This window comes from Triturus cristatus, chromosome 12, assembly GCF_964204655.1.
Source record: "Triturus cristatus chromosome 12, aTriCri1.1, whole genome shotgun sequence".
Lineage (NCBI taxonomy): Eukaryota > Metazoa > Chordata > Amphibia > Caudata > Salamandridae > Triturus > Triturus cristatus.
The window spans coordinates 730,836,384-730,862,561 of record NC_140595.1 but is presented as its reverse complement, the minus strand read 5'-3'; the positions used below and the strand labels follow the sequence as shown (position 1 = coordinate 730,862,561).

Here is a 26,178-nt window from a genome sequence, read left to right as displayed (position 1 = left end):
ATCTCTAAATTAGGCAGACAGTGCCACCATGTGGCACACTGTCACAAGTGCCGGGGTTGATAATTAAGTTCTGGTGCCGAGCATCGGAAACCACTGGCTCAAAGTAAGCACTGCCCTCCATACGTTACTGCCATGTCTTTGCGATGGATTAAATTCCTAGGAGCTACGTGTGGCCATACATGGGGGTTATGTGAGGTCATGCAAATGGTTAGTTTTATTAGTAAATGAGCTAGAGGAGATTATAAACTGCTAGATTGAAGGGTATGACTTTCAAAAGGGGACAGGTTGTGTTCTTTGAGGTGAGGTGAGGGCAATTTGCAGAAATGCAATATTATAGATTAATGCAAACATGCACATGACTTAGAGTAGGCTGTACCGAGAAGGAAGAGGCATGCAGAAGATGGAAATCAAGGCGAGGGTCAGTTCAATAGAAAGGAGAGGGGACAATCAAAACTTTTTAGTCAAGGTCAAAAGTTCCATGCAGGGTTTTATTGGCACAGAGTAGTTTTTTGAGACAGCGGGCACTCAAAGGATGCAAACTTGTAGTAAGAAACATTATTACATGTGAAATAGTGCTCTATTAATGTACTCTTAGATGGCCCTGCAATCAGGCGAACATTCTGTCCGCTGACAGACCGCTATTAGACCACAGCCTCAGCAAGGACATCTGCTCAGCTCAGGGATTGGTAATATAAAGTTATGGCTGGACGTATATATAGGAAATTATCAGCTTCAGGCTGATAAAAGCAACACAAGGGAATATCCAGGGTAAGGCATGCAAGCACTGAATGCAAACATCGAAAGGGAGAATCTGAGAATACTGGATCTGATGTCTTTTGATGCTTGCCAATAAAGTTTATCTCACAGTATTAATTACCGAAGCAAAGAGGGTTCCTTCTGGAAGCCCCCTTGTGTAGATTGCCACAGGATGGGAGGGAGGAGAGCTTTTCAGACAGTGGACGTTTCCTGCCTATATTCCTAAAGCTGGAGGGAGGAGACCGAGAGATTGACGTGAGGAGGACGAGAACAGGCAAACTTTAGAAATTCCAAGAGGCCTTTTGTTTACCAAAGAGATGTAGACGTGTTTTCTGATGCGCTTTTATTAGGTGGATGGCAGCGGTGAGGGATTGTAGTTTCTGTTTTTTTCCAAGGAAAGGCAATTTCTAGGCCTGCCCTTTGTTTGTCCATGATTTGCTGTTCCATGGAGATCTCACAGTTCATTGTGCCATTGTTGTGGGCGCTGCAGCTTGGAGTAAGTCCCAGTGCTTCCAGCTGTGAGAAACATCACTTTACACAAAGGTTGTGTCTCCAGGACAACCTGATCAACATACCCAAAAGGGAGCCTCCCCACTCCAATGCGCTCTTTTCAAAATAAATAAATATTATCACACAGAAAAGTGGAAGAATATGTTTTGGCCAACTATTGGCTATTCCTGCAAAGCTAGAAAGAGAAGAAGATATCACATGTGGCCGAACTGAAGCATGAGCACAGATCCAACCTTGCTAGCGGGGTAAAACTATTTGATCATGTCCAAATTATTTTACGACAACATGTTGCATTTTTCATCACCCCAAATGTGTAAACACCTACAAGTCAATCAGACCATAGTGAGCAGTAGAGAAAAAAAATGTCATTTGTACATGGTTTCATAGAGTAGAATGTTGTACCATATATAATAATAGGTTGGCCATGTATAAATTGAAGACTAAATATGATGTATCCATTATTCTCGGTGCACTCATAGCAACGTTGTGGGGACTATGCTTCCCGATGTTTTATCAAATGTATGCTGAAAATGATGTTAGATTTCATAGGATGCGGTGGTCCCAGGTATTACCTCGAAATCACTGATGGGGCTCTTCATTAAGGTAACTGAGGGCCACATTCAGATTTTGCAAGTTCCTAATAGCGAATTTTTTTTTTCGACTTGCAATTAGGAAGTTGAAAAATGTGATGTACCAATGTGTTTCAGACACATTTATTGATTCCAAATGGGGTCAGAATTGACCGAGCTTATCAATATTCATGAGGTAGGTCGCAATTTGTGACACATTGGGAATCGCTAAAAACACAGGGATGGTGGCCTGCTGGGGACAGCAGCCCACCATGTCTGTGTTTGCTATTAAATAAAGTAACTTTTCTTTTTTTTAATGCACCCTTTTTCCTAAGGGGAAAAACGGGCTGCGTTTCAAAAAGGAAAATTAAACGTTTCCGTTTCATTTTTAGGTCTCGCCTGAGCCAGCGCTTTAGCGCTGTCCTCGCGAGAGCTTTTGTAAACGGGGGTTTTGGAAGTGCAAACTAGTGCTTTCAGGCTGCCAACTACAGTGCATGTGCGCCGGGCGCGCGCACAATTTGGCAGCCTGCGTGATCAATTCTTGGCCGCTTTGATGTTCTCAGTGAGCCGCGCGGCCACTGAGAACATCAAAGCGGCTGCGAAAGTGCACACCATTTGCCACCCCCTCCCTTATCCCACTTCCTGCTTGTTGGAAAAGGGGCTTTTTTGAAACACTCTCTCTGCACACCTCCAAACGCCACGATCTCCTTAAAATATAATGCAACTTCAGCAGTCCGCATCGTATTAAAAACGCAGCGCTTCCAGTCGAACCCTCCAAACCTACCGAAAGTTATTATTAACTCCAATCACCACGTTATAAATACTCCGCTCACGCATCTCCGCAAGCTGTACAATGCGTACTTTCAAGGCAGCTTGGAGCCTAAGCCACTCGGGACACTGCTCCGACATTTTTCGCAAAACAAAGAGAGCAAATGCAAGCCCCGCCGGTCACGTGTCAGCAGCACACACACATTTACACAAGCTGATCCTCTGGCTGCACCCCAACCCCCTATCTTCCGTTTTTACCCAAAATGCAACTCCTACGGTCGGCCCCTACTCCCCAGCTTCATTCATTTTTAATAAAAAGAACTCACCCGGTTCAAAATGCAATGCTCGTGCTGCTCCGCTTCAGTACAGAAGAAAGTGTGCAGCCAGGTTCAAGCGTCTCCCGTCACGCCCCTTCAACAAAAGCAAACTCATAAGCAGCTTCCGTCCCTCTAAGGAATACATGTTCACTTTAATTACATGTAGCTCAGAAGATTAGAAACACTCTTTATGCACATCTCCGAACGGCACGATCTCCTTCAAATATAATGCAACTTCAACAGCCGCATCGTGTTAGAAACGCCGCTCTTGCGGTCGGACCCTCAAAACCTACATAAAGTGATTATTAACTCCAATCACCACGGTCAAAATGCTCCTCTCACGCACCTCATGGGAGCTGTAAAATGCGTAAATTAAAGGCAGCTTTAAGCCTAAGACACTCGGGACACTGATCCTACATTTGCATCAAAACAAGGAGACCAAATGTAAGCCCCACCGGTCACGTCTCAGCAGCAGACACAGATTTCCACCAGCTCATCCTCTGGGCGCACCCTAACCCCCCTATCTTTAGGTATTTGTCTAAAGGCAGCTCTAACAGTCGACCCCTCATCCCCACCTTCATTCAATTAAATTTAGGATAACTCGCCCGGGTCAAAATGCAATGCTTTCGCAGCACTGCCACAAATTAAGGTGTTGTCTTACAATGCAACTTAACCGATAGAAGCGTTGGGACCATGCTCCTTCATTTAAGTACAGAACAAAATGAGGAATATGGTAGCTGGTTGGTTTACTAAAAGTGTACTTCCAAACGTACATTACATGCCTTTGTATATTTCTTCAGTGGTTTCGCCTCCCCGTCTTTCCTGTACTTCATTTGTTTATTGTCACTCGGAGCCAATAACCCACATTTAGACCCAGACTCATATATTATTTCATTTCACACTTTTGTACGTGTCGCAGTAAAAACAACCAGGGGTAAGTTTGCAAGGAATTGCATCCACACCTTGATTAGCGGCAGGGCTGCATTAGAGAAAAAGAGGCCCCGCGTGCACACGATCGGCAGCACTCTGGAAATAGAATCTTTTCTATGTGGCGTGGTGGTTAACATACTAGTTAATCATACCCCGTGGCACTCGATGTGCCATGAAGGTAGTACTGCCACCGTGTACTGGATGCCTCAATCAGCAGCTGGCACTGCAGGCACATGGCAAAGAAGGGAGAACGGCGCAGGATTTGTCAAACAGATTGAAAGTCATTGCAGCTTCTCTGACGCTGCAGGGAGGGAGGTAACAGTCCTGCTGCTGGCCTCCTTTGGAGTTTCGCGCTAGAGCCCCTCCTAATAGCTTCTTAAAGCTTGAGCGATTTCAGCACTGAGTAGCAATCTCTGGTTGTCCACTGAGGATATTGGAAGGAATAAACACTACACGAAGCGCTCTGCGCATTCATTTATTTTCACCATTATCAGAAGTTGTTTACAGCTATAAAATAGAACAATACACCACCATAGTACATTATTAGTAGGATTCACGGTTTTAAGGGATTTACTCTTTAAACTTTTCCATCGGCAGTAATCCATATTTATTGTTTAATGTTTAACGTACATTGATCCATAGTTAATTCATGTTTTAAGAAAAAGTGAAACAGCAGTTAGTATATTTACACTTCGATTTAGCTTGTGATGGCACCTGTGCCAGAGGGTACCCTTTGGGCTTTAGTGTTAGAAGAAGCCAAATCACGGTGCATCCCGGGTATAAAAAAAATGCAGTACAGTGTAAACATATGTATGTCTGCAGCTGTGTAAAGCTTCACTAGGAAACCTTTTAAAGTCCCTTCTCGGACAGTGGGCACAGCCTTTGGTCTCGCAGTGATGACTTACCGCATTGGAAATGACCCGAAAGAAGGCTCATTATCAATTACTTTACATTATTTACAAAGAAAGACATACAGAGAAACAGGTGTTGTTCGGACTGTATCTGTAAAAACAAATCAGCAAAAGCAGGAATCGGGTGCATTAATAACAAGCATTGGCATAGCCAATAGGTCTCGCCTTTGGGACCTTATAAGTGTTTAGTTATGCAGCACAATACCCTTGGTGTAACAACATCAACTGTTGCACGGCTAAACACTTATAAGGACCCAAAGGCGAGACTTATTGGCTATGCCAATGCTTGTTTGAGAGTAGGCAGTGATCGTGCATCCCTCTCTTCACCTCCCGATGTCCTCGCCCAGGGCTTCTGATGTCCCAAATCTTCTTTCCCCAGGCCGAGAAGGGAATCTTCTTAAATCACAGTACACAAACAGCTGAGAGCATCAAATGAGGCGCACACTCGGGTGCATGTCTCGCACAGGGAAGCGCGCACGTGCGTGGGTCTTGTCTGCTCGCTTTCCACTCCAACTAGTTGGGGAAAGTCCCACGTGGTCTATTGTGAATGTCGTGTCTGTCTGAACCTGGTGCACAGTCCGACAGCGCTACTAGTCGACAACGGCGCTAAACTGAATCTTTAATAGTGACTTGTTAAGCCAAGTCTGCACTTTTACGCTATGTTTACATGTTAAAGCCCACCGCAAGCGCCTCGAAGCGAGGCAGCTCGCGCGCTTCACGAACAGCACCCATTGTTGCTAGGTCCCTGCTCTGTCTGTCCCCTGTTTTGTCTCCCCTGTCCTTCCTCCCTCACCTCGGACTTGTATTCTCCCCCACACTGCCCCTCTGCCTGCTCGCTGCCCCCTTTCACTCTCAAGCGTCCCTCCCCTCCGTCCCTCTTGCCGGGAAGGGTCGGCGAGGGACCGGCCCCATGTCTGGGGGAGCCACCATGCATCACTGGGGGAATTCCAAGCCTCCGCTCCGGGTCACACACATTCCGAGAGTGCGGACGTAGGGGGCGCCCCTCCTGTCAGGAGGGCTGGGGTGAGGGTGATGCGAGAGGTGAGGAGGGAGCCCTGGCAGGCCCGGCCCCTCCGCCCAGCGGGCGGTGCGGGGGAGGAGGCTGCGGCCTCTGCCAGCTCTTTAAACCTCCCTCCAGCCCGCGCTCCTCAGAGCTCCCTTCACCGAGCGAGGGCCAGAGGGAGAGGAGAGCCGAGGGCGACAGAGCGCGACTATCGGCGACGGCTGCTCTCACTGCGAGCCACCCCAGTAGTGGCTAGCCTGTCCACCGACTGCGACGAGGCTGCCCAGTAGTACCAACTGGCCCGCCTGTCCACTGAGCTATAAAAGAAAGTCTTCTTGGTACCAGGCTACACACCAGTCCCCACTGGCCAGCGTGCGTGCCAGTGACCAGAGACCACGACTTGCCCCGTTGAGGCAGCTGAAGGGGGGGCCAAAAACCACGGCTGGTCATTCTCACCAAGGGACCACTGCCTCCGTGGCAATCCTGACCAACGACCCCGTCTACGACTGGCGAGGCTGGACAAAAATCACAGCATCCACTGGCACGTCTAATCAAGGGCCCGGTTGAGCCAGTGCCACCACTTCCACCCTTGGGTACCATGGCACATCTCACAACCAGGGTGAGTCTGTCACTGCATCTCTCGACCTCTGATGCTCAGTTCATGAAGGGGGTCTGTGCTGTCCTTTGGGTTCAGCCCCCACACTGACACAACGGACCCCACCCCCCTACCACTGTACCTGGGCTCTCCTCTCCCAAACTCCTCTGCCTTATACTTTCCAAAGCTCTTCAGCCTGTAGTACAAACGACTTCCCCTGTTCTCCAAACGCCCCTCTCCCCGTTTCTTCAGACTCCTCGATTCACTCACCTTCATCCGAAATGTCCTAAATTCCTCTTGCCTTGTTTCCTCACACTCCTGGAGTCTCCCAGACTGCTCTTCCCGGCGTCCCCTTCGTTCTTCTTTCTTGGAATCCCATAATGTCCTACCCTGTGTCCTCAACTTTCGCTTCCAGTGGTTCCCTGCACAGCTCTGTCTCGTGGTCCCCTGATGCGTGGCTTAGGGTTTCTGGAAACATCCCTACCTGGCTTTCTACCGTTTCTGGACTTGGGGTTCCCTTCGCTTGGGTTCACTGGGTTCTGTGGGGCGGCAGCGCAGGGACATGATATGCACCATAGTGCTTAAGGGACGGCGCGCTCCTAAAAGCGCTAAAACCCTCTAGATTATAGAGACGGTAATTAGCAATGCTTGATGTGCGGCATCAGAGGCCGTTTGTGTGCAACGCTATGATATGTTTCACAATTTCTCGTCTTACAATAGGGGATTCATTTATGTATTGTAAACGCTGTAAATTAAAGATGTTATAAGGTGTTCAGAATTGTAGCATTTAAAACGAGGTTTTGTTCCACACCCGCTCTGATATTTGTATCAGCTCTTGTATTATTTACATGCAGGACACACCACTAGCTGTCACTGGTACCACGTGCATGGGAAGAACAGCGGGGGTGGACACGTGGGTGGATGGGTGTGTGTGTGTGTGGGAGGGGGTGGATGGAGGAATGGATGGATGGGTAGGGGGTGAATGGATAGCTTAACAGCCAGGTAGGACGGGCATGAATCAGTTTTTAACTGTGTAGACAGACTAGCAAACACAGAGGGTTACATAGAGCGGTTTAAGTTATGCATACCATGCTTTGTATGCTGTGTGCAGAGGGTATGTCCTGTCACACTGCACATGGACGCAGGCCCATCTGCATGTAGGTCACACGGGACAAGGCCTTCACACATGTTCTGTGACCAGAACCTACAGAGGCGCAGAACCTATAGGACATGGTTAGCAGGTGGCATGCTGTGGTTCACACAGAGATCACAAGCAGACATGATTTTATCATGTGCAAGGCAAGACATGCATAGGGCATTATTTGCATGACCTCTGGGTATGCTTTTTTATTGATCACATGCGGCATGCGCAGTACGTACTTGGGAATAGGACGCACGGACAATGGGCAGCACCACTGATGATATTCTGAGGGGCTCATCTGTAGTGTTATGTCGCAGCAAACCCTCTCTGGTGCATTGTGTCCGGATCTGGAGGCTATATCTGCAGCGCTCTGTCTAGTTCTTGAGTTCTCATCTGAAGTGTTGTATCTCAGATCACCATTGCTGGTGCATTGAGGGCTCACCTGGAGTGTTATATCACAGTGCACTCTCTCTGGTGCATTGTGTCCAGTTGAGGAGTGAACGTCTGGTGCATTGTGCATTGTGTCCAGTGGAGGAGTGAACATCTGGTGCAGTGTGTCCAGTTGAGGAGTGATCCTCTGGTGCATTGTGTCCAGTTGAGGAGTGAACGTCTGATGCAGTGTGTCCAAATGAGGAGTGGAAGTCTGGTGCATTGTGTCCAACTGAGGAGTGAACATCTGGTGCATTGTGTCCAGTTGAGGAGTGAACATCTGGTGCATTGAGTCCAGTTGAGGAGTGAACGTCTGGTGCATTGTGTCCAGTTGGGGAGTGAACGTGTGGTGCATTGTGTCCAGTTGAGGAGTGAACATCTGGTGCATTGTGTCCAGTTGGGGAGTGAACATCTGGTGCATTGTGTCCAGTTGAGGAGTGAATGTCCGCTGCATTGTGTCCGGTTTAGGAGTGAATGTCTGGTGTATTGTGTACAACTGAGGAGTGGAAGTCTGGTACAGTGTGTCAAACTGAGGAGTGAACGTCTAGTGCATTGTGTCCAGTTGAGGAGTGAAGGTCTGGTGCAGTGTGTCCAACTGAGGAGTGGAAGTCTTGTACAGTGTGTCAAACTGAGTGAACGTCTGGTGCATTGTGTCCATTTTAGGAGTGATCGTCTGGTGCAGTGTGTCCAACTGAGGAGTGAACATCTGGTGCATTGTGTCCAGTTGAGGAGTGAACGTCTGGTGCATTGTGCATTGTGTCCAGTTGAGGAGTGAACGTCTGGTGCATTGTGACCAGTTGAGGAGAGAACGTCTGGGGGATTGTGTCCAGTTTAAGGAATGATCGTCTGGTGCATTGTGTCCAGTTGAGGAGTGAATGTCTGGTGCAGTGTGTCTAACTGAGGAGTGGACGTCTGGTGCATTGTGTCCAGATGAGGAGTGAACGTCTGGTGCATTGTGTCCAGTTGAGGAGTGAACATCTGGTGCAGTGTGTCCAATTGAGGTCTGAACTTCGGGTGCATTGTGTCCAACTGATGAGTGAACGTTTGGTGCATTGTGTCCAGTTGAGGAGTGAACATCTGGTGCAGTGTGTCCATTTGAGGAGTGAATGTCTGGTGCCTTGTGTCCAGTTGAGGAGTGAACATCTGGTGCATTGTGTCCAACTGAGGGGTGAACGTCTGGTGCATTGTGTTCAGTTGAGGAGTGAACGTCTAGTGCCTTGTGTCCAGTTGAGGAGTGAATGTCTGGTGCAGTGTCTCCAACTGAAGAGTGGATGTCTGGTGCATTGTGTCCAGTTGAGGAGTGAATGGTGCACTGTGTCCAACTGAGGAGTGGACGTCTGGTGCAGTGTGTCCAACTGAGGAGTGGACGTCTGGTGCAGTGTGTCCAACTGAGGAGTGAAAGTCTGGTGCAGTGTGTCTAGTTGAGGAGTGAACGTCTGGTGTCTTGTGTCCAGTTGAGGAGTGAACATCTGGTGCAGTGTGTCCAGCTGAGGAGTGAACATCTGGTGCAGTGTGTCCAACTGAAGATTGAACGTCTGGTGCATTGTGTCCAGTTGAGGAGTGAACGTCTGGTGCATCGTGTCCAGTTGAGGAGTGAACGTCTGGTGCAGTGTGTCCAACTGAGGAGTGGATGTCTGGTGCATTGTGTCCAGTTGAGGAGTGAATGGTGCATTGTGTCCAACTGAGGAGTGGATGTCTGGTGCAGTGTGTCCAACTGAGGAGTGAACGTCTGGTGCATTGTGTCTAGTTGAGGAATGAACGTCTGGTGCATTGTGTCCAACTGAGGAGTGAACGTCTGGTGCAGTGTGTCTAACTAAGGAGTGAACGTTTGGTGTAGTGTGTCCAACTGAGGAGTGAATGTCTGGTGCATTGTGTCCAGTTGAGGAGTGAACGTCTGGTGCCTTGTGCCCAGTTGAGGATTGAACATCTGGTGCAGTGTGTCCAACTGAGGAGGGAACGTCTGGTGCAGTGTGTCCAACTGAGGAGTGAACGTCTGGTGCATTGTGTCCAACTGAGGAGTGAACGTCTGGTGCATTGTGTCCAGTTGAGGAGTGACCGTCTGGTGCATTGCATCCAGTTGAAGAGTAAACGTCTGGTGCATTGTGTCCAGTTGAGGAGTGAAAGTCAGGTGCATGGTGTCCAGTTGGGAAGTGAACATATGGTGCATTGTGTCAAGTTGAGGAGTGAATGTCTGGTGCATTGTGTCCAGTTGAGGAGTGAATGTCTGGTGCACTGTGTCCAGTTGGGGAGTGAACGTCTGGTGCATTGTGTGCAGTTGAGGAGTGAACGTCTGGTGCATTGTGTCAAGTTGAGGAGTGAACCTCTGGTGCATTGTGTCCAGTTGAGGAGTGAACGTCTGCTGCATTGTGTTCGGTGTAGGAGTGAATGCCTGGTGTATTGTGTACAACTGAGGAGTGGAAGTCTGGTACAGTGTGTCAAACTGAGGAGTGAACATCTAGTGCATTGTGTCCAGTTGAGGAGTGAAGGTCTGGTGCAGTGTGTCCAACTGAGGAGTGAACATCTGGTGCATTGTGCCCAGTTGGGGAGTGAACATCTGGTGCTTTGTTTCCAGGTGAGGAGTGAACGTCTGGTTCATTGTGTCCAGTTGAGCAGTGAACGTCTGGTGCATTGTGTCAAGTTGGGGAGTGAATGTCTGGTGCATTGTGTCCAGTTGATGAGTGAACGTCTGGTGCATTGTGTCCAGTTTAGGAGTGAACGTCTGGTGCATTGTGTCCAGTTGAGGAGTGAACATCTGGTGCAGTGTGTCCAACTGAGGACTGGACGTCAGTTGCATTGTGTCCAACTGAGGAGTGAACGTCTGGTGCATTGTGTTCAGTTGAGGAGTGATCGTCTGGTGCATTGTGTCCAGTTGAGGAGTCATCGTCTGGTGTATTGTGTTCAGTTGAGGAGTGAACGTCTGGTGCATTGTGTCCAGTTGAGGAGTGATCGTCTGGTGCATTGTGTCCAGTTGAGGATGGTGTCTGTTCTTGAGCTCTCATATTGTGGAGGCTCTGCTGCAGCATAGACAGATGTTCACGAGTAGCTAGTGTGTGGGTTGAAGTAGGGGTATTTGGGGTTCCGAGTATATGCAATATATATGGATATCATTCTTTGATGCCTCCTTTCTTTCAGAGGGCAGCCAGGCTCTGATGAGGTGCACACACCCCTCCAGTTTGTTACCTGCTGTCTTGGTGCTGATGAGAAAAGGGCGTTCTTGGTGCTGACGCTATAGAAATTGTCTCTGGTTAGTTGCTGTTTCCCAATACTTTTTAGAATCTGCTGAGAGGAACCATTGCACCGAGCTTGCACCGAGGAGCACGCAACACAAGGGAAGAAATCCGGGCCACAGAAAGGACGTCGAGGTTTATCTAACTTCCGGTCCCAAAGCCGTGTTCTTGTAACGTCATTACAACATTGCATTGGTTCTGGCTGACGCACTCCACTTCTCCAAAACGAGGCAACGACACGTTCTTTGCTGAATCCAAACTCAACCTCAAATAAGAATATCACGGGTCACCACAAGGTTACGACAGCGAAACCACAGACATGTGGGCAGTGATACCACAGACATGTGGGCAGTGATACCACAGACATGTGGGCAGTGATACCACAGACATGTGGGCAGTGATACCACAGACATGTGGGCAGTGATACCACAGACATGTGGGCAGTGATACCGCTGACATGTGGCCATTGATACCACAGATATGTGGGCAGTGATACCACAGACGTGTGGCCAGTGGTACCACAGATATGTGGGCAGTGATACCACAGACATGTGGCCATTGATACCACAGATATGTGGGCAGTAATACCACAGATATGTGGTCAGTGTTACCACAGATATGTGGGCAGTGATACCACAGATATGTGGAAACTGATACCACAGATATGTGGGCAGTGATACCACAGACATGTGGGCAGTGATACCACAGACATGTGGTCAGTGATACCACAGATATGTGGTCAGTGATACCACAGATATGTGGGCAGTGGCACCACAGATATGTGGGCAGTGATACCACAGATATGTGGGCAGTGATACCACAGATATGTGTGCAGTGATACCACAGACATGTGGGCAGTGATACCACAGATATGTGATGTGTGATGTGATGTGTTTTTGTAAAGCGCACTGCTGCCCTGAGGCGTAGTGGCGCTCTAGACCGCTGGGGAACCCGTCCTGGTTATCCCTGTGAGATGGTCCCTCCAGGGTATCTCCAAGGTGAAACCAGGCATCCCTGGCGAATGTGGGGGGCCGTTGTGGAGATGAGGCAAGCTAATGCCCAGAGTTGCCGAGTGTGATCCCTGGTTAGAGTTGGCACCGAGGCGAGAATTATCGAGTCCGCTGGCCATGGTCCACGACCCTGCCGCGTCGAGAATTGAACCCTGGTCCCGGGCCGTCCTCTGCTTCCGGGTCTGCTGCCTCTAACCAGTGAGCCATACCACTCCTCCATATGTGGCCATTGATACCATACCACAGATATGTGGCCAGCGATACCACAGATCTGCAGGCAGTGATACCACAGAAATGTGGCAGTGATACCACAGATATGTGGGCAGTGATACCACAAATATGTGGGCAGTGATACCACAAATATGTGGGCAGTGAGACCCCAGACATGTGGGCAGTGATACCACAGATATGTGGGCAGTGATACCGCAGACATGTGGCCAGTGATAACACATCTATGTGGCCAGGGATTCCACAGCTATGGGCCAATGGGATCAACGATACCACAGCTATGTGGCTATGGGGTCAACGATACCACAGCTATGTGGCCAACAATACTACAGATATGTGGCCTTTGAAACCACAGGTATGTGGCCAGTGATACCACAGGTATGTGACCAGTGATACCACTGATATGTGGCCAGCGACCACAGATGTTATGTTATCAGAAACTTGTAGAGCGCACGGTCACCAGGAGGTTTCATGGGGCTAATCTTGGATAGTGTTGCGGAGCAAGGACTATGCATAAGCTTGCTCAAACAACCAGGTCTTAAGTGCCTTTCTGACCCCAGCAGGTTGTCGCGCATCCTGATTGCTAGAGGTAAAGAGTTCCAGAATTTAGGGGCGAGGAAGGAAAACCTACAGCATCCCTGACGTTTGAGTTTAATGGCAGGGGTAGTCAGTAGTTGAAGATGAGCAGACCGTAAGTTACGAAGTGGGGTGTGCTTTACAATCATATAACTAATGAATGTGGGGCTCCTGCCATGCAATGCCTTAAAGATCAAGCACCCTGTCTTAAAAGCTGCACGTTGGGCAATTGGAAGCCAGTGAAGTTTGGATAGCCATGGTCTGGCAGATTGCCATTTAAGTTGTTTGTAAATTAATCTTGCAGCCTGATTCTGTACTAATTGTAGGCATTTGAGTAGAAACAGGGGCAGGCCAAGATAAATAGAGTTTGAGAAGTCAAGACTCGAGAGAACCAGGGCTATCACAAGCTGTATGAGTGCCGAGTGGGTCAGCAAATGGGCGATCTTCCGGATTTTACGCAATTGGAGAAAACAGGTGGAGACCACTGCTCCCACTTGTCCTTTAAGTGAAAGATCTGCATTTATGGTGACCCCCAAACTTTTCACAGAGGGAGAGGGAATGGAGGGGGAACCTAATTCTATCGGCCAATAATGTGGGCCCCAAAAGATCTCGCTCTTCCCAGGCAATACTAGTTCCGTCTTGCCCGGGTTGCGTTTGAGATGGTTGAGGTCCATTCAACGCTGAATGTGAAGCATGGTAGCTTGAAATTCAAGGACAGAGTCAGGAGAATCCAAGTTGAAGACAAGCTGAAGATCATCAGCATAATTAAAGGTAGTTATCTTTCTATTTTTTTATGAATGGATCAGGGGCATGAGATAGAGATTAAATAGAAGTGGGGATAGGGACGAGCCCTGTGGCACCCGCATGTGGTAGCAAGCTTAGAGGCGGTAAAAGGGCCAAATCGGACCGCTTGTGTCCTGCCTTCAAGAAAGGACTTAATCCAGTTATATGCGGGGCCCTGTATGTCGGCCTGCTCGACACGGTCCATCAAGATTCTATGATCGACCGTGTCAAACGCAGCCGACAGATCCAGGAGCACCAAGGCCTGGGGGATGCCCTTGTCTGAATTAGCTCTCAGAGTGTCCAATACTGCAAGGATCACAGACTCAGTTGAATGAGCGGGCCGAAAGCCAGCTTGGTGTGGCTCTAGGTGATCTGTTTCTTCAATAAAATTAGAAAGGCACCTGGCCACGTGGGCCTCTAGGATCTTGGCCAAGAAGGGAAGGAGAGAAATAGGACGATAGTTAGAAGGATTCAGAGGGTCAGCCCCTGGCTTTTTTAATAGAGGGACCACAATTGCGTTCTTGAAGGCTCTGGGGACCTTGCCCTGAACAAGAGACTCGTTCAGAAAGGGAAGCACGTTATGAGGTAGGTCAGAAAAGACAACCCTCAGAACCTGAGGAGGACAGCAGTCATTAGGGGACCCGGATTTTACACGGGTCATTAAATCAGATAATATCTGAGGACATATGACTGGGAAATGAGCCATGGTGGCAGAATTAGTTGGCATGTTGTCCAAGTGTTCCGTACTGACGCTGGTGGGAATGCTAGCTTTGATAATGGAAATTTTGTCCAGGAAGAAATCGTTCAAGGAGTTGCATAGCTCTTGGGTAGGCGTCTGACTGGGGAGTATTCTCTCACCATTACAGAGGTCATTAACTATCATGAAGATTTCTTTTGACTTATTATGAGCATTTAATATTCTGGCTGAGAAATAGGCTGCTTTGGTGTCCAGTATGGCTTTTTATACTCTGTACGGGCTAGCACAAACTGCAGTTTACCTTCAATGGAGTATCTTAACCTCCATTTTCTCTCTTTTTGACGGAGCTCAAGTTTTAGTTTTTTTAGCTCAGCGGTAAACCATTTGTGTGCATCTGAATGGCGAGCACAAGAAAATTTGGTGAGTGGTGCATGGACATTAGAAGCCAGCAATAGCCAGTCCGATATGTTCTCTTCCATAGAGTTAACATTAGGGTTGAAAATGGGTGCTGAGCTGGCCAAGATTTTGAAGAATTCTAATTTATCAAATGTGGCTACATGGCCAGCGATGCCATAGATATGTGCCCAGTGATACCATGGATACATGGGCAGCAATACCACGTATACGTGGCCAGTGATACCACAGATATGTGGCCAATAATACCACAGTTATGTGACTAGTGATACCACAGCTATGCGGCCAGTGTTACCACAGATACGGGGCCAGCTGTACTACAGATATCTGGCCAGTGATACCACTGATAGGTGGCCAGTGATACCACAGCAATGTGGCCAGGAATACCACAGCTATGTGGCCAGGAATACCACAGCTATGTGGCTATGGGGTCAACGATACCACAGCTATGTGGCTATGGGGTCAACGATACCACAGCTATGTGGCCAAGGATACAACAGCTATGTTGCCAGTGAAACCACAGATAAGTGGCCAGTGATACCACAGATATGAGGCCAGAGATTCCACAGCTATGTGGCTATGGGGGTCAACGATACCACAGCTATGTGGCCAGGGATACCACAGCTATGTGGCTCTGGGGTCAATGATACCACAGCTGTGTGGCCAAGGATACCACAACTATGTGGCCAGGGATACCACAGATATGTGGCTATGGGGTCAACGATACCACAGCTATGTGGCCTAGGATACCACAGTATGTGGCCAGTGATACCACAGATATGTGGCCAGAGATTCTACAGCTATGTGGCTATGGGGTCAACGATACCTCAGTTATGTTGCCAACGATACCACAGATATGTGGCCTGTGAAACCACAGCTATGTGGCCAGGGATACCACAGCTGTGTGGCCAAGGATGCCACAGAAATGTGGCCAGGAATACCACATATGTGGGACGGGTGATACCACAGACTTGCCCTTCTTTTCAGTCATCGCAGGTCACTCATCCATCTGGACGTTGAACAAATCTCTTGAAAGCGCCTTACACCTGCCAGTGGGAGGCGGCCTTACCACATACGCCAATGCCATCAGTGTGTGAGAGCACAGACAGAGCTGGGGACTGCTTAGAACAAGGGTGGGCAGCAGCTGTGGATACTGGTGTGGAGCTGTGGTGGGGACATTGCACACAGTCCAATGCATTGCCCACAGCACACCTATAAAGTGTAGAGCCATCCTTCACCGTTGCACTGGCTGCACACAGAACCGTGCTTCATGTAATAGACGCGCATCAATAACATAGGACAGAGCACTGGCCGTTTTCGGCTTTCGCAAACTTCCCCTTTTCACAAGTTACTTATAAGACCCCTACGACGATTCTAAGGATCTTAAGAGTTGCACATGCTTCACAAGGCAGTGCATCAAATGTAAACATCTGTGCTACACCCGTGCGGGTTGTGCAAAGTGCCTGGAACTCAAAGTGTTGCCAAATACGTACGAATCCAAAAAGCGTAAAGAAGCACTTGGTAGTGCTGTATACCACACGCAAAAAAACAGCCAAATTCAGAGTGCTGTGTTGTATTTCCCTTCCTGCTTCCCGCCCGTAAAAGGAACAGAGAATCGGGGGGTTTAAATCATATTATAGCGCGTCTTCTTACTGTTAGCAGGTTCTGAAGATTTGTAAAGACCACTGGGAAATGCATTCAATCTGCGGATGAAATGCGTTATGTTACAATGCCTTCAGAAAAACAAGTCTATTGTGTTTAACGGACACTTGTGTCTTTTTGACTGTTTCAAGCCTGGCAAAGTGTAGGCCAGAAAGTAGCCCTTTCCTATGGAATGGAAGGGCCTGTGTGGTGAATTGCTCTGTCTGGTCTTGGAAGCGTTTCCCCCCATCAGTCTAGTGTACATTTAATGCTCCTACCGGTTGAAGATTGCTTACTTCTATAGGGGTTTGATTTGGTAGATGGTTGTTTCCATTTCGTGCCCCTATTGTTTGAGGTTCAGTAAATGGTCGTCGTGCCCATTAGGGTTTTGGACGTGCTAGGTGGGTGCGTGTATTTCATGCTCATTGGTGGTCATTTTGTGTCCTATTGTTTGAGATGCGGTAGGTGGTTGTGTTTATTTTATTCTCAGACTGTTTGAGATTCGGGCGTTGATTGGATGTATTTCGCACTCCTGCTGTTGGAGCCAGCAGATGGTTGTGTGTATTTTAAGCTCCAGTTGGTTCTGTGAATTTCGTCTCCTATTGTTTGAAGTTCAGGAGGTAGCTGTGTACATTTCGTGCTACTTATCTTTGAGGCTCGTCAGGTGGTTGTGTGCACTTGGTGCTCCTATGGTTTGAGGTACAGGAGGTAGTTGTGTGTATTACGTGTTCCTGCTGTTTGAGGTTCGGTAGGTGGTCGTATTTTGAGGTTCTTCTTTTTGAGGCTCAACCGGTGGTTTTGTGTATTTCACTGTCCTGCTGTTTGGGGTCTGTCAGATGATTCAGTGTATTTTGTGTTCCTGTTGTTTGCAGTCTGGTAGCGGGTTGTGTGTATTCATGCCCCTGTTGTTTGAAGCATGGTAACTAATTGTATTTATTTCACGCTCCTATTCTTTAATGGTCGGGACATGGTTGTGTGTGTTTCATGTTTCGATTGTGTGAGGCTTGGGAAGTGGTTGTGTGTATTTCATGCTCCTATTCTTTAATGGTCGGGACATGGTTGTGTGTGTTTCATGTTTCGATTGTGTGAGGCTTGGGAAGTGGTTGTGTGTATTTCACGCTCCTATTCTTTGATGGTCGCGACATGGTTGTGTGTGTTTCATGTTTCGATTGTGTGAGGCTTGGGAAGTGGTTGGGTGTATTTCATGCTCCTATTCTTTAATGGTCGGGACATGGTTGTGTGTGTTTCAGTTTCTATTGTGGGAGGTTTGGCAAGTGGCTGTGTGTATTTCATGCTCATATTCTTCAAAGTTTGGGAGATAGTTGTGAATAGTTCACATTCCTATTGTTTGAGGTTCGGTAGGTGGTTGCATGCAGTTCATGCTTCTATTCGTAAAGTTTTATCAGGTGGGTGTGTGCAGTTCACGCTCCTATTTGAGGTTCGGTAAGTGGTTGTGCGCATTCGATGCTCATATTCTTTGAAGTTGAGGAGAGAGTTGTGTATATTTTATGTTTCTCTTGTTTGCGTTTCATCAGTTGGTTGTGTGCAGTTCACTCTCCTATTGTTTGAGGTTCAGTAAGTGGTTGTGCGTATATCATGCTCATATTCTTTAAAGTTGGGGAGAGAGTTGTGTTTATTATATGTTCCTCTTGTTTGCGTTTAATCAGGTGGTTGTGTGTATTTCATGTTGCTATTGTTTGAGGTTAGGTAGGTGGTAGTGTTTATTTTATGCTCCTATGGTAGGTGGTCGCTTGTGCTGTCGCTCTGGATCTCCATGCGTTCCTTGCTCCCCTGGGTGCCAACTTCTGGTTGTGATTTTCATCCTGGAGGTCTCCTTGGGTTGTGGTCTTCCAACCCCTGAGACTATGTGGAGAGGAGTGATGCCTGCTGTGGTATTTCTTTGCTTCTTTGGATGTTGTGTTTTTGTTAACTTCTGGTTGTGATTTTCATCCCGATAGTCTCCTTGGGTTGAGGTCTTCCAACGCCTGAGACTATGTGGAGAGGAGTGATTCCTGCTGTGGTGTTTCTTTGGTTCTTTGGATGTTGTGTGTCTGTTAACTTCTGGTTGTGATTTTCATCCTGGTAGTCTCCTTGGGTTGAGGTCTTCCAACCCCAGAGACTATGTGGAGAGGAGTGATGCCTGCTGTGGTATATATTTGATTCTTTGGATGTTGTGTGTCTGTTAACATCTGGTTGTGATTTTCATCCTGGAGGTCTCCTTGGGTTGAGGTCTTCCAACCCCTGAGACTATGTGGAGAGGAGTGATGCCTGCTGTGGTATTTCTTTGGTTCTTTAGATGTTGTGTTTCTGTTAACTTCCGGTTGTGATTTTCATCCTGATAGTCTCCTTGGGTTGAGGTCTTCCAACCCCTGAGACTTTGAGGAGAGGAGTGATGCCTGCTGTGGTGTTTCTTTGGTTCTTTGGATGTTGTGTGTCTGTTAACTTCTGGTTGTGATTTTCATCCTGGTAGTCTCCTTGGGTTGAGGTCTTCCAACGCCTGAGACTATGAGGAGAGGAGTGATGCCTGCTGTGGTATTTCTTTGGTTCTTTAGATGTTGTGTTTCTGTTAACTTCCGGTTGTGATTTTCATCCTGATAGTCTCCTTGGGTTGAGGTCTTCCAACCCCTGAGACTATGAGGAGAGGAGTGATGCCTGCTGTGGTGTTTCTTTGGTTCTTTGGATGTTGTGTGTCTGTTAACTTCTGGTTGTGATTTTCATCCTGGTAGTCTCCATGTTTGAGGTCTTCCAACGCCTGAGACTATGAGGAGAGGAGTGATGCCTGCTGTGGTATTTCTTTGCTTCTTTGGATGTTGTGTTTCTGTTAACTTCTGGTTGTGATTTTCATCCTGGTAGTCTCCTTGGCTTGAGGTCTTCCAACCCCTGAGACTATGTGGAGAGGAGTGATGCCTGCTGTGGTATATATTTGATTCTTTGGATGTTGTGTGTCTGTTAACATCTGGTTGTGATTTTCATCCTGGAGGTCTCCTTGGGTTGAGGTCTTCCAATCCCTGAGACTATGTGGAGAGGAGCGAAGCCTGCGGTGGTATTTGTTTGTTGTTAGGATGTTGTGTGCACGCTATTATCTTTGCATTCCTGATGGCAGTGCTCTCACTGATGTGGTGTGATGTTGAGGTTGGGTTTGAATGTGTTGTGCATGATGTGGGGTTGGGAGATCTCACCCCAGGGCTTAAATGTCTACCCAGGTGATGCCGCTACTGTGGAGGTGCAGGCGTTAAGTGCTGGCATGAGAGGCCTGCTTCTCCGCCCTGTCAGTAGCCGTGGCCAGACCTTCAGTCCGGTTCTGTCCGAGTGGCACACTTACACACACACACGAGCATGGCCTGCACGTGAGTAACAGATCGGCGTGCTTTGTTAGGCGCTTTTTGTATCGCACCGCATCTGCGGTAACACAAACCTGTTTTCGGCTTTCTTCAGCCCCCTCCCTGGGGTTGCTGCTTTCATTGTGTGCTCCCTGGCACTGTACGGATAATGTTGTGTAATGTGTTTTCACCCATTGTGCCTTCCTCTGAGCCGGTGTCAGCCAAATCCTCGGTTGAATGTCAAGTGGCAGCAAGATTGTGACATCCTCTGCCCTGTGAAAGCCTGGCATGAAATCTGGGGTTAGGTACATGCACGGCTTTAAGTGGGCCGGGTCTCACCGGGTCTGAGCACCGGCAGTTTTTTTTAAGGGGGCCTCAAAACGGGTCTCTATCGGGCTCTGTTTTGTGCCATGACAGGCAGTCCGTTTTTTTCCGGACTGCAGTGACCACAAGCACATCCATGCGCAGTGGCAGCAGGCACATCGATGTGCGGTGCTCACACTGCTCACTTCTCACTCGTGGAGAAGTTACCATGACGTCATGCCAGGTGAGCCATGTAGGGGAAGGGAATCCTTTAAAGAGAGTCATTTTCTCTCTCAATTTCCCTTCTCTTTTTGAAACTCAGGCGCAGCAACACGGTTGTGGTGTCAGCAGGGCTTTAAGTGGAAGTGTTTTTAATATTATATACAAGCCATAGTTGCTGCTTATTTGTCTTATGCAACTAACAACCATTGACAAAGCCAATAGTCCTGCCTTGTTGTAGGTATGATGTTACTTATATGATATATCTGGATGCAACGACAGAAACCGCAAAACACAAGTCGGGCGGCACCCTATGATATTGATAAGCACATATTTTTATTTTTTAGATTATGTGTTTTTAAGCCACGCCCTTAATTACATTGGCCACGCCCCTTTGAGAGACCCCCCCCCCCCCACAAAGTTTTTTTCATCCCACTTAAAGATCTGGGTACATGGAACACCGATGGCCTCCAAGGTTTACCAAACTTTGCTTATTTCTTGCAGAATAGGTCGGTTTAATGATGCGGATGACAAATATGTCCTTTCATGATCTTTGTTGGTCTTGCCATTCGCGAACATCAGACTATTCAGGTTATTTTTGGGCCTGGACGAAATCAAGAGTAGGAAGCGTAATTTGAGTAAATTCAGACAGTTGTGTCACAGTCATTACGCAAACTTCCCGATATTAGTCATATCGTGTAATTGCGCTGTATTTATTTAATTATGTGAAAATGGATGCGTTGACCCATTCCACGCAAAAATATAGGGCTGAGCGCCAGATTGGCATTTTATGTAATTTCGCATCATTTCGAGTAATTTCCCCGAAGTTTCACATAATTGTGTGCATCCCTGCTCATTTTCCTATGGGAAAGTGTGATGCTTTTTGGTTCCTGTGTGGAACTTAAGACATTTTAAATATTACATTTCTACTAACTCAGGGGCATATCTACAAGGCGGCGATAGAAAATTATCGCCTCTTTTGTGGCCGTTTTCGGCCAAAAAGCGGCGATAATTTTATCGCCTAATTAGCAAGGTCATGCTAACACGTGAAACCTTGCTTCAGTGCACAAATTCTTAACGCCCAGCTTTGCATCTCTAATGAGATGCAAAGTGGGCGTTCCTGACCTGACATGACAGGAGAAATGTTGCTAAGCGACATTTCTCCTATCATCAAGCCCCACGCTATGAAGCATAGCGGCAAGAAAAGTAACGATAACCCCTGTTATCGCAACTTTCCTTACGCCTGCTTCAGGACTGACTTAGCCATGATATCCTATGGAAGGAGGATATCATGGCTAAGTTTGTGAGGCCCTATCAACAAGCTAACACCACATTTTGTGAGATTATCGTTGGGTTTCCAGCAATAATCTCACGTTTGGCAGTTAGCGCTAGGATTTTTATCGCTTTTGAGATAAGCGTTGCTAATAGCACGCTATCTCAGCGATAAAAATCCACGTTAGCCGTCGATAATTATCCTAGTGCTAAGTGCGCTTGGCGATAATTATCGCCGGTTGTTGCTGATATGCCCCTCAGTTTTCCTTTCAACCTCAGCTCCAGAGGTCTGCTCCCAGCTTTGTTTATCGCCCTTGTTATACATTCAAAATCTTCAGATTGACATATCACTCAAGGCCCATCATATCAGAGTTGGCGGAATGGAAAATGCAGTAGTCTTTGACTGCATGGATTAGAAGCGGGGGTGGGAGGGGTCGTCTTGATAATATCTTTTGAGTTGCTAAAACTGAAAGGGGAAAGGGGGATAAAATAAAGGGCCGCGCTGAGTAAATAAGGTGCACAATGGAAAATGTTAAATACCAGGTGGGGTCTGAGTAGCTGTGGGTAGTGACAATGCACCTCCCCCTACCCTACGCCCCCGTCTGTGCCGAAAGGTGCCCCGGTGACAGTACAGTAGTTTGCTGGTATCTCGCAAGACTTTACTTCAGCGAGCACAGCACTTGCGTTAAAAAAGGTCGAGCGAGATACTGGCGGGAGCCCGGTTTACGCAGAAAATGGCTCAGCCGGGCCTTTTTTTAGACTAAAGCAGTCTCGATGACATATCTCGCGAGAGGTGCACCTGACTTTTCCCAGAACTCAAAATTCTGGAATTTTGCGAATATCGCTGGTGTAGTTATAATTACACCAGGGAAAATTAGGATTTTTTTCCCAGATCGTTCTTTTTTCGGTTTTATTCAATAATCAGACTAAAGTTAAATTATTCTGCAGTTTTTAAAAAAAATTTGGAACGAGGAATGTCGAGGCATATCAACAAGCGGTAGCAATAATTATCACTGGCCGCCCTTAACGTGAGGAATTTTATCGCCGGCTATCGCAGATAATTATCGCCATGCTAGCGCTGTATTACCAACGCATAGTGCAATGGCGATAATTATTCCTGTGATAGCGATGTTTTCCATGGAACATCGCTGGTTTTCCAGCGATGTTCCATGGAAAACGGCGATATCCTTGTTGAAAGTGCTGGGTGGTCTCAGCCTTATAATCCACCACCCATTGGCTAACATTGTTTAGTCAAAGGAAAAGCAGGCATAAGGGAAGTAGTGATAACCAAGGTTAGCGCTACTTTTCTTATCGCTATGCTTGTTAGCGTGCCCATTGTTAATTGGAGAAATGTCGGTTAGCGACATTTCTCCAGTTATTTTGGGACGGAACGCCCACTTTGCATATCATTAGAGATGCAAAGGTGGGCGTTACGGGAAAGGGCGCTAAGGCAAGAAATTACACGATGGCGTGACCTTGCTGATAAAGTGATAAAATTATCTCCGCTTTTCGTCCGAAAACGGATGCAAAGGTGGCGATAATTTTATAGCGCCGCCTTGTTGATATGCCCCGTCGTTCTTATAGTGGAGCGATGCCAGGAGCCTTTAATATCTTTTGTAGCTGTACGTCATGTGTGTTCTGTCGCTCCCCGAGCAGTGCTGGGTTGCAGGGCTGGGGTGTGCCAGTACCAGGCGGACCCAGGAGTACTGAAACCCAGCATGTGTGCGGCTGTCAGGGGCCATCCCCTTCACCCTAGCCCGTGGCTTTCAGTGGAAGGCTTGGCCTGCAGCAGCCTCTTCACGTGCCAAGGCCCCGCCCACAGATTACTGTGCCAAATAGACAAACATCCGCACCCTAGGGGCAGACTGTGGCATCACATTGTCTAATCATGTATGAAGATATGCTTCTGCAAGTCCAACAGTTAAGTTAAACAAAATAAATACCATTAAATGTCTCTAGGCAAACTATTTTTTAGCAGAGAAGTAAGTTGGGGTAGATAGAAATAAAGTGATTTGCTCAGGATCACACAACTTGTTGACGTGGCAAGATGGAGTTTGAACTTATGTTTTAGGGCCAAACCAGATTGGTCGCACACTGCTACACCTACCAGGCGTGTTCCCCCAATGAAAATGGTCCCTGAAGGTCAGCGTCGGCGGATACACCTATGCTCGAGTGTGAATGCAAGTATGCGTGGCGTGTGCCATCCCTGGACACGTGTTTCGAGGTAGTTGCCTCTCGTCAGCAGGGAGTAGGAAAATGTGTGGGGTTGCTGTGTAAGCTGCTAAAATCGTTATCAGGTCTAGTACCTCTCGTAGCGCGCAGGTGCGTAACCATGAGTCCGTCGACTCCACCGGCTCAAGGGAGCCTGAATATAAAGTTAAACCAGATTGGTCGCACACTGCTACACCTACCAGGCGTGTTCCCCCAATGAAAATGGTCCCTGAAGGTCAGCGTCGGCGGATACACCTATGCTCGAGTGTGAATGCAAGTATGCGTGGCGTGTGCCATCCCTGGACACGTGTTTCGAGGTAGTTGCCTCTCGTCAGCAGGGAGTAGGAAAATGTGTGGGGTTGCTGTGTAAGCTGCTAAAATCGTTATCAGGTCTAGTACCTCTCGTAGCGCGCAGGTGCGTAACCATGAGTCCGTCGACTCCACCGGCTCAAGGGAGCCTGAATATAAAGTTAAACCAGATTGGTCGCACACTGCTACACCTACCAGGCGTGTTCCCCCAATGAAAATGGTCCCTGAAGGTCAGCGTCGGCGGATACACCTATGCTCGAGTGTGAATGCAAGTATGCGTGGCGTGTGCCATCCCTGGACACGTGTTTCGAGGTAGTTGCCTCTCGTCAGCAGGGAGTAGGAAAATGTGTGGGGTTGCTGTGTAAGCTGCTAAAATCGTTATCAGGTCTAGTACCTCTCGTAGCGCGCAGGTGCGTAACCATGAGTCCGTCGACTCCACCGGCTCAAGGGAGCCTGAATATAAAGTTAAACCAGATTGGTCGCACACTGCTACACCTACCAGGCGTGTTCCCCCAATGAAAATGGTCCCTGAAGGTCAGCGTCGGCGGATACACCTATGCTCGAGTGTGAATGCAAGTATGCGTGGCGTGTGCCATCCCTGGACACGTGTTTCGAGGTAGTTGCCTCTCGTCAGCAGGGAGTAGGAAAATGTGTGGGGTTGCTGTGTAAGCTGCTAAAATCGTTATCAGGTCTAGTACCTCTCGTAGCGCGCAGGTGCGTAACCATGAGTCCGTCGACTCCACCGGCTCAAGGGAGCCTGAATATAAAGTTAAACCAGATTGGTCGCACACTGCTACACCTACCAGGCGTGTTCCCCCAATGAAAATGGTCCCTGAAGGTCAGCGTCGGCGGATACACCTATGCTCGAGTGTGAATGCAAGTATGCGTGGCGTGTGCCATCCCTGGACACGTGTTTCGAGGTAGTTGCCTCTCGTCAGCAGGGAGTAGGAAAATGTGTGGGGTTGCTGTGTAAGCTGCTAAAATCGTTATCAGGTCTAGTACCTCTCGTAGCGCGCAGGTGCGTAACCATGAGTCCGTCGACTCCACCGGCTCAAGGGAGCCTGAATATAAAGTTAAACCAGATTGGTCGCACACTGCTACACCTACCAGGCGTGTTCCCCCAATGAAAATGGTCCCTGAAGGTCAGCGTCGGCGGATACACCTATGCTCGAGTGTGAATGCAAGTATGCGTGGCGTGTGCCATCCCTGGACACGTGTTTCGAGGTAGTTGCCTCTCGTCAGCAGGGAGTAGGAAAATGTGTGGGGTTGCTGTGTAAGCTGCTAAAATCGTTATCAGGTCTAGTACCTCTCGTAGCGCGCAGGTGCGTAACCATGAGTCCGTCGACTCCACCGGCTCAAGGGAGCCTGAATATAAAGTTAAACCAGATTGGTCGCACACTGCTACACCTACCAGGCGTGTTCCCCCAATGAAAATGGTCCCTGAAGGTCAGCGGCGGCGGATACACCTATGCTCGAGTGTGAATGCAAGTATGCGTGGCGTGTGCCATCCCTGGACACGTGTTTCGAGGTAGTTGCCTCTCGTCAGCAGGGAGTAGGAAAATGTGTGGGGTTGCTGTGTAAGCTGCTAAAATCGTTATCAGGTCTAGTACCTCTCGTAGCGCGCAGGTGCGTAACCATGAGTCCGTCGACTCCACCGGCTCAAGGGAGCCTGAATATAAAGTTAAACCAGATTGGTCGCACACTGCTACACCTACCAGGCGTGTTCCCCCAATGAAAATGGTCCCTGAAGGTCAGCGTCGGCGGATACACCTATGCTCGAGTGTGAATGCAAGTATGCGTGGCGTGTGCCATCCCTGGACACGTGTTTCGAGGTAGTTGCCTCTCGTCAGCAGGGAGTAGGAAAATGTGTGGGGTTGCTGTGTAAGCTGCTAAAATCGTTATCAGGTCTAGTACCTCTCGTAGCGCGCAGGTGCGTAACCATGAGTCCGTCGACTCCACCGGCTCAAGGGAGCCTGAATATAAAGTTAAACCAGATTGGTCGCACACTGCTACACCTACCAGGCGTGTTCCCCCAATGA

The 26,178-nt window shown here is 48.1% G+C and overlaps 1 protein-coding gene across 1 annotated transcript in view; it reads left to right on the top strand.

Annotated features, from left to right (window-relative positions):
* Positions 1-5,911: 5,911 nt before the first annotated feature.
* LOC146782614 (lysophosphatidic acid receptor 6-like) overlaps positions 5,912-26,178 on the top strand; it is a 32,129-nt gene continuing 11,862 nt past the window's right edge. The window contains exon 1 of the mRNA XM_085638008.1: positions 5,912-6,383. Within this exon, the coding sequence (XP_085494134.1) occupies positions 6,363-6,383 (21 nt within the window). The 5' untranslated portion in view covers positions 5,912-6,362. The remainder of the gene's footprint in view (positions 6,384-26,178) is intronic.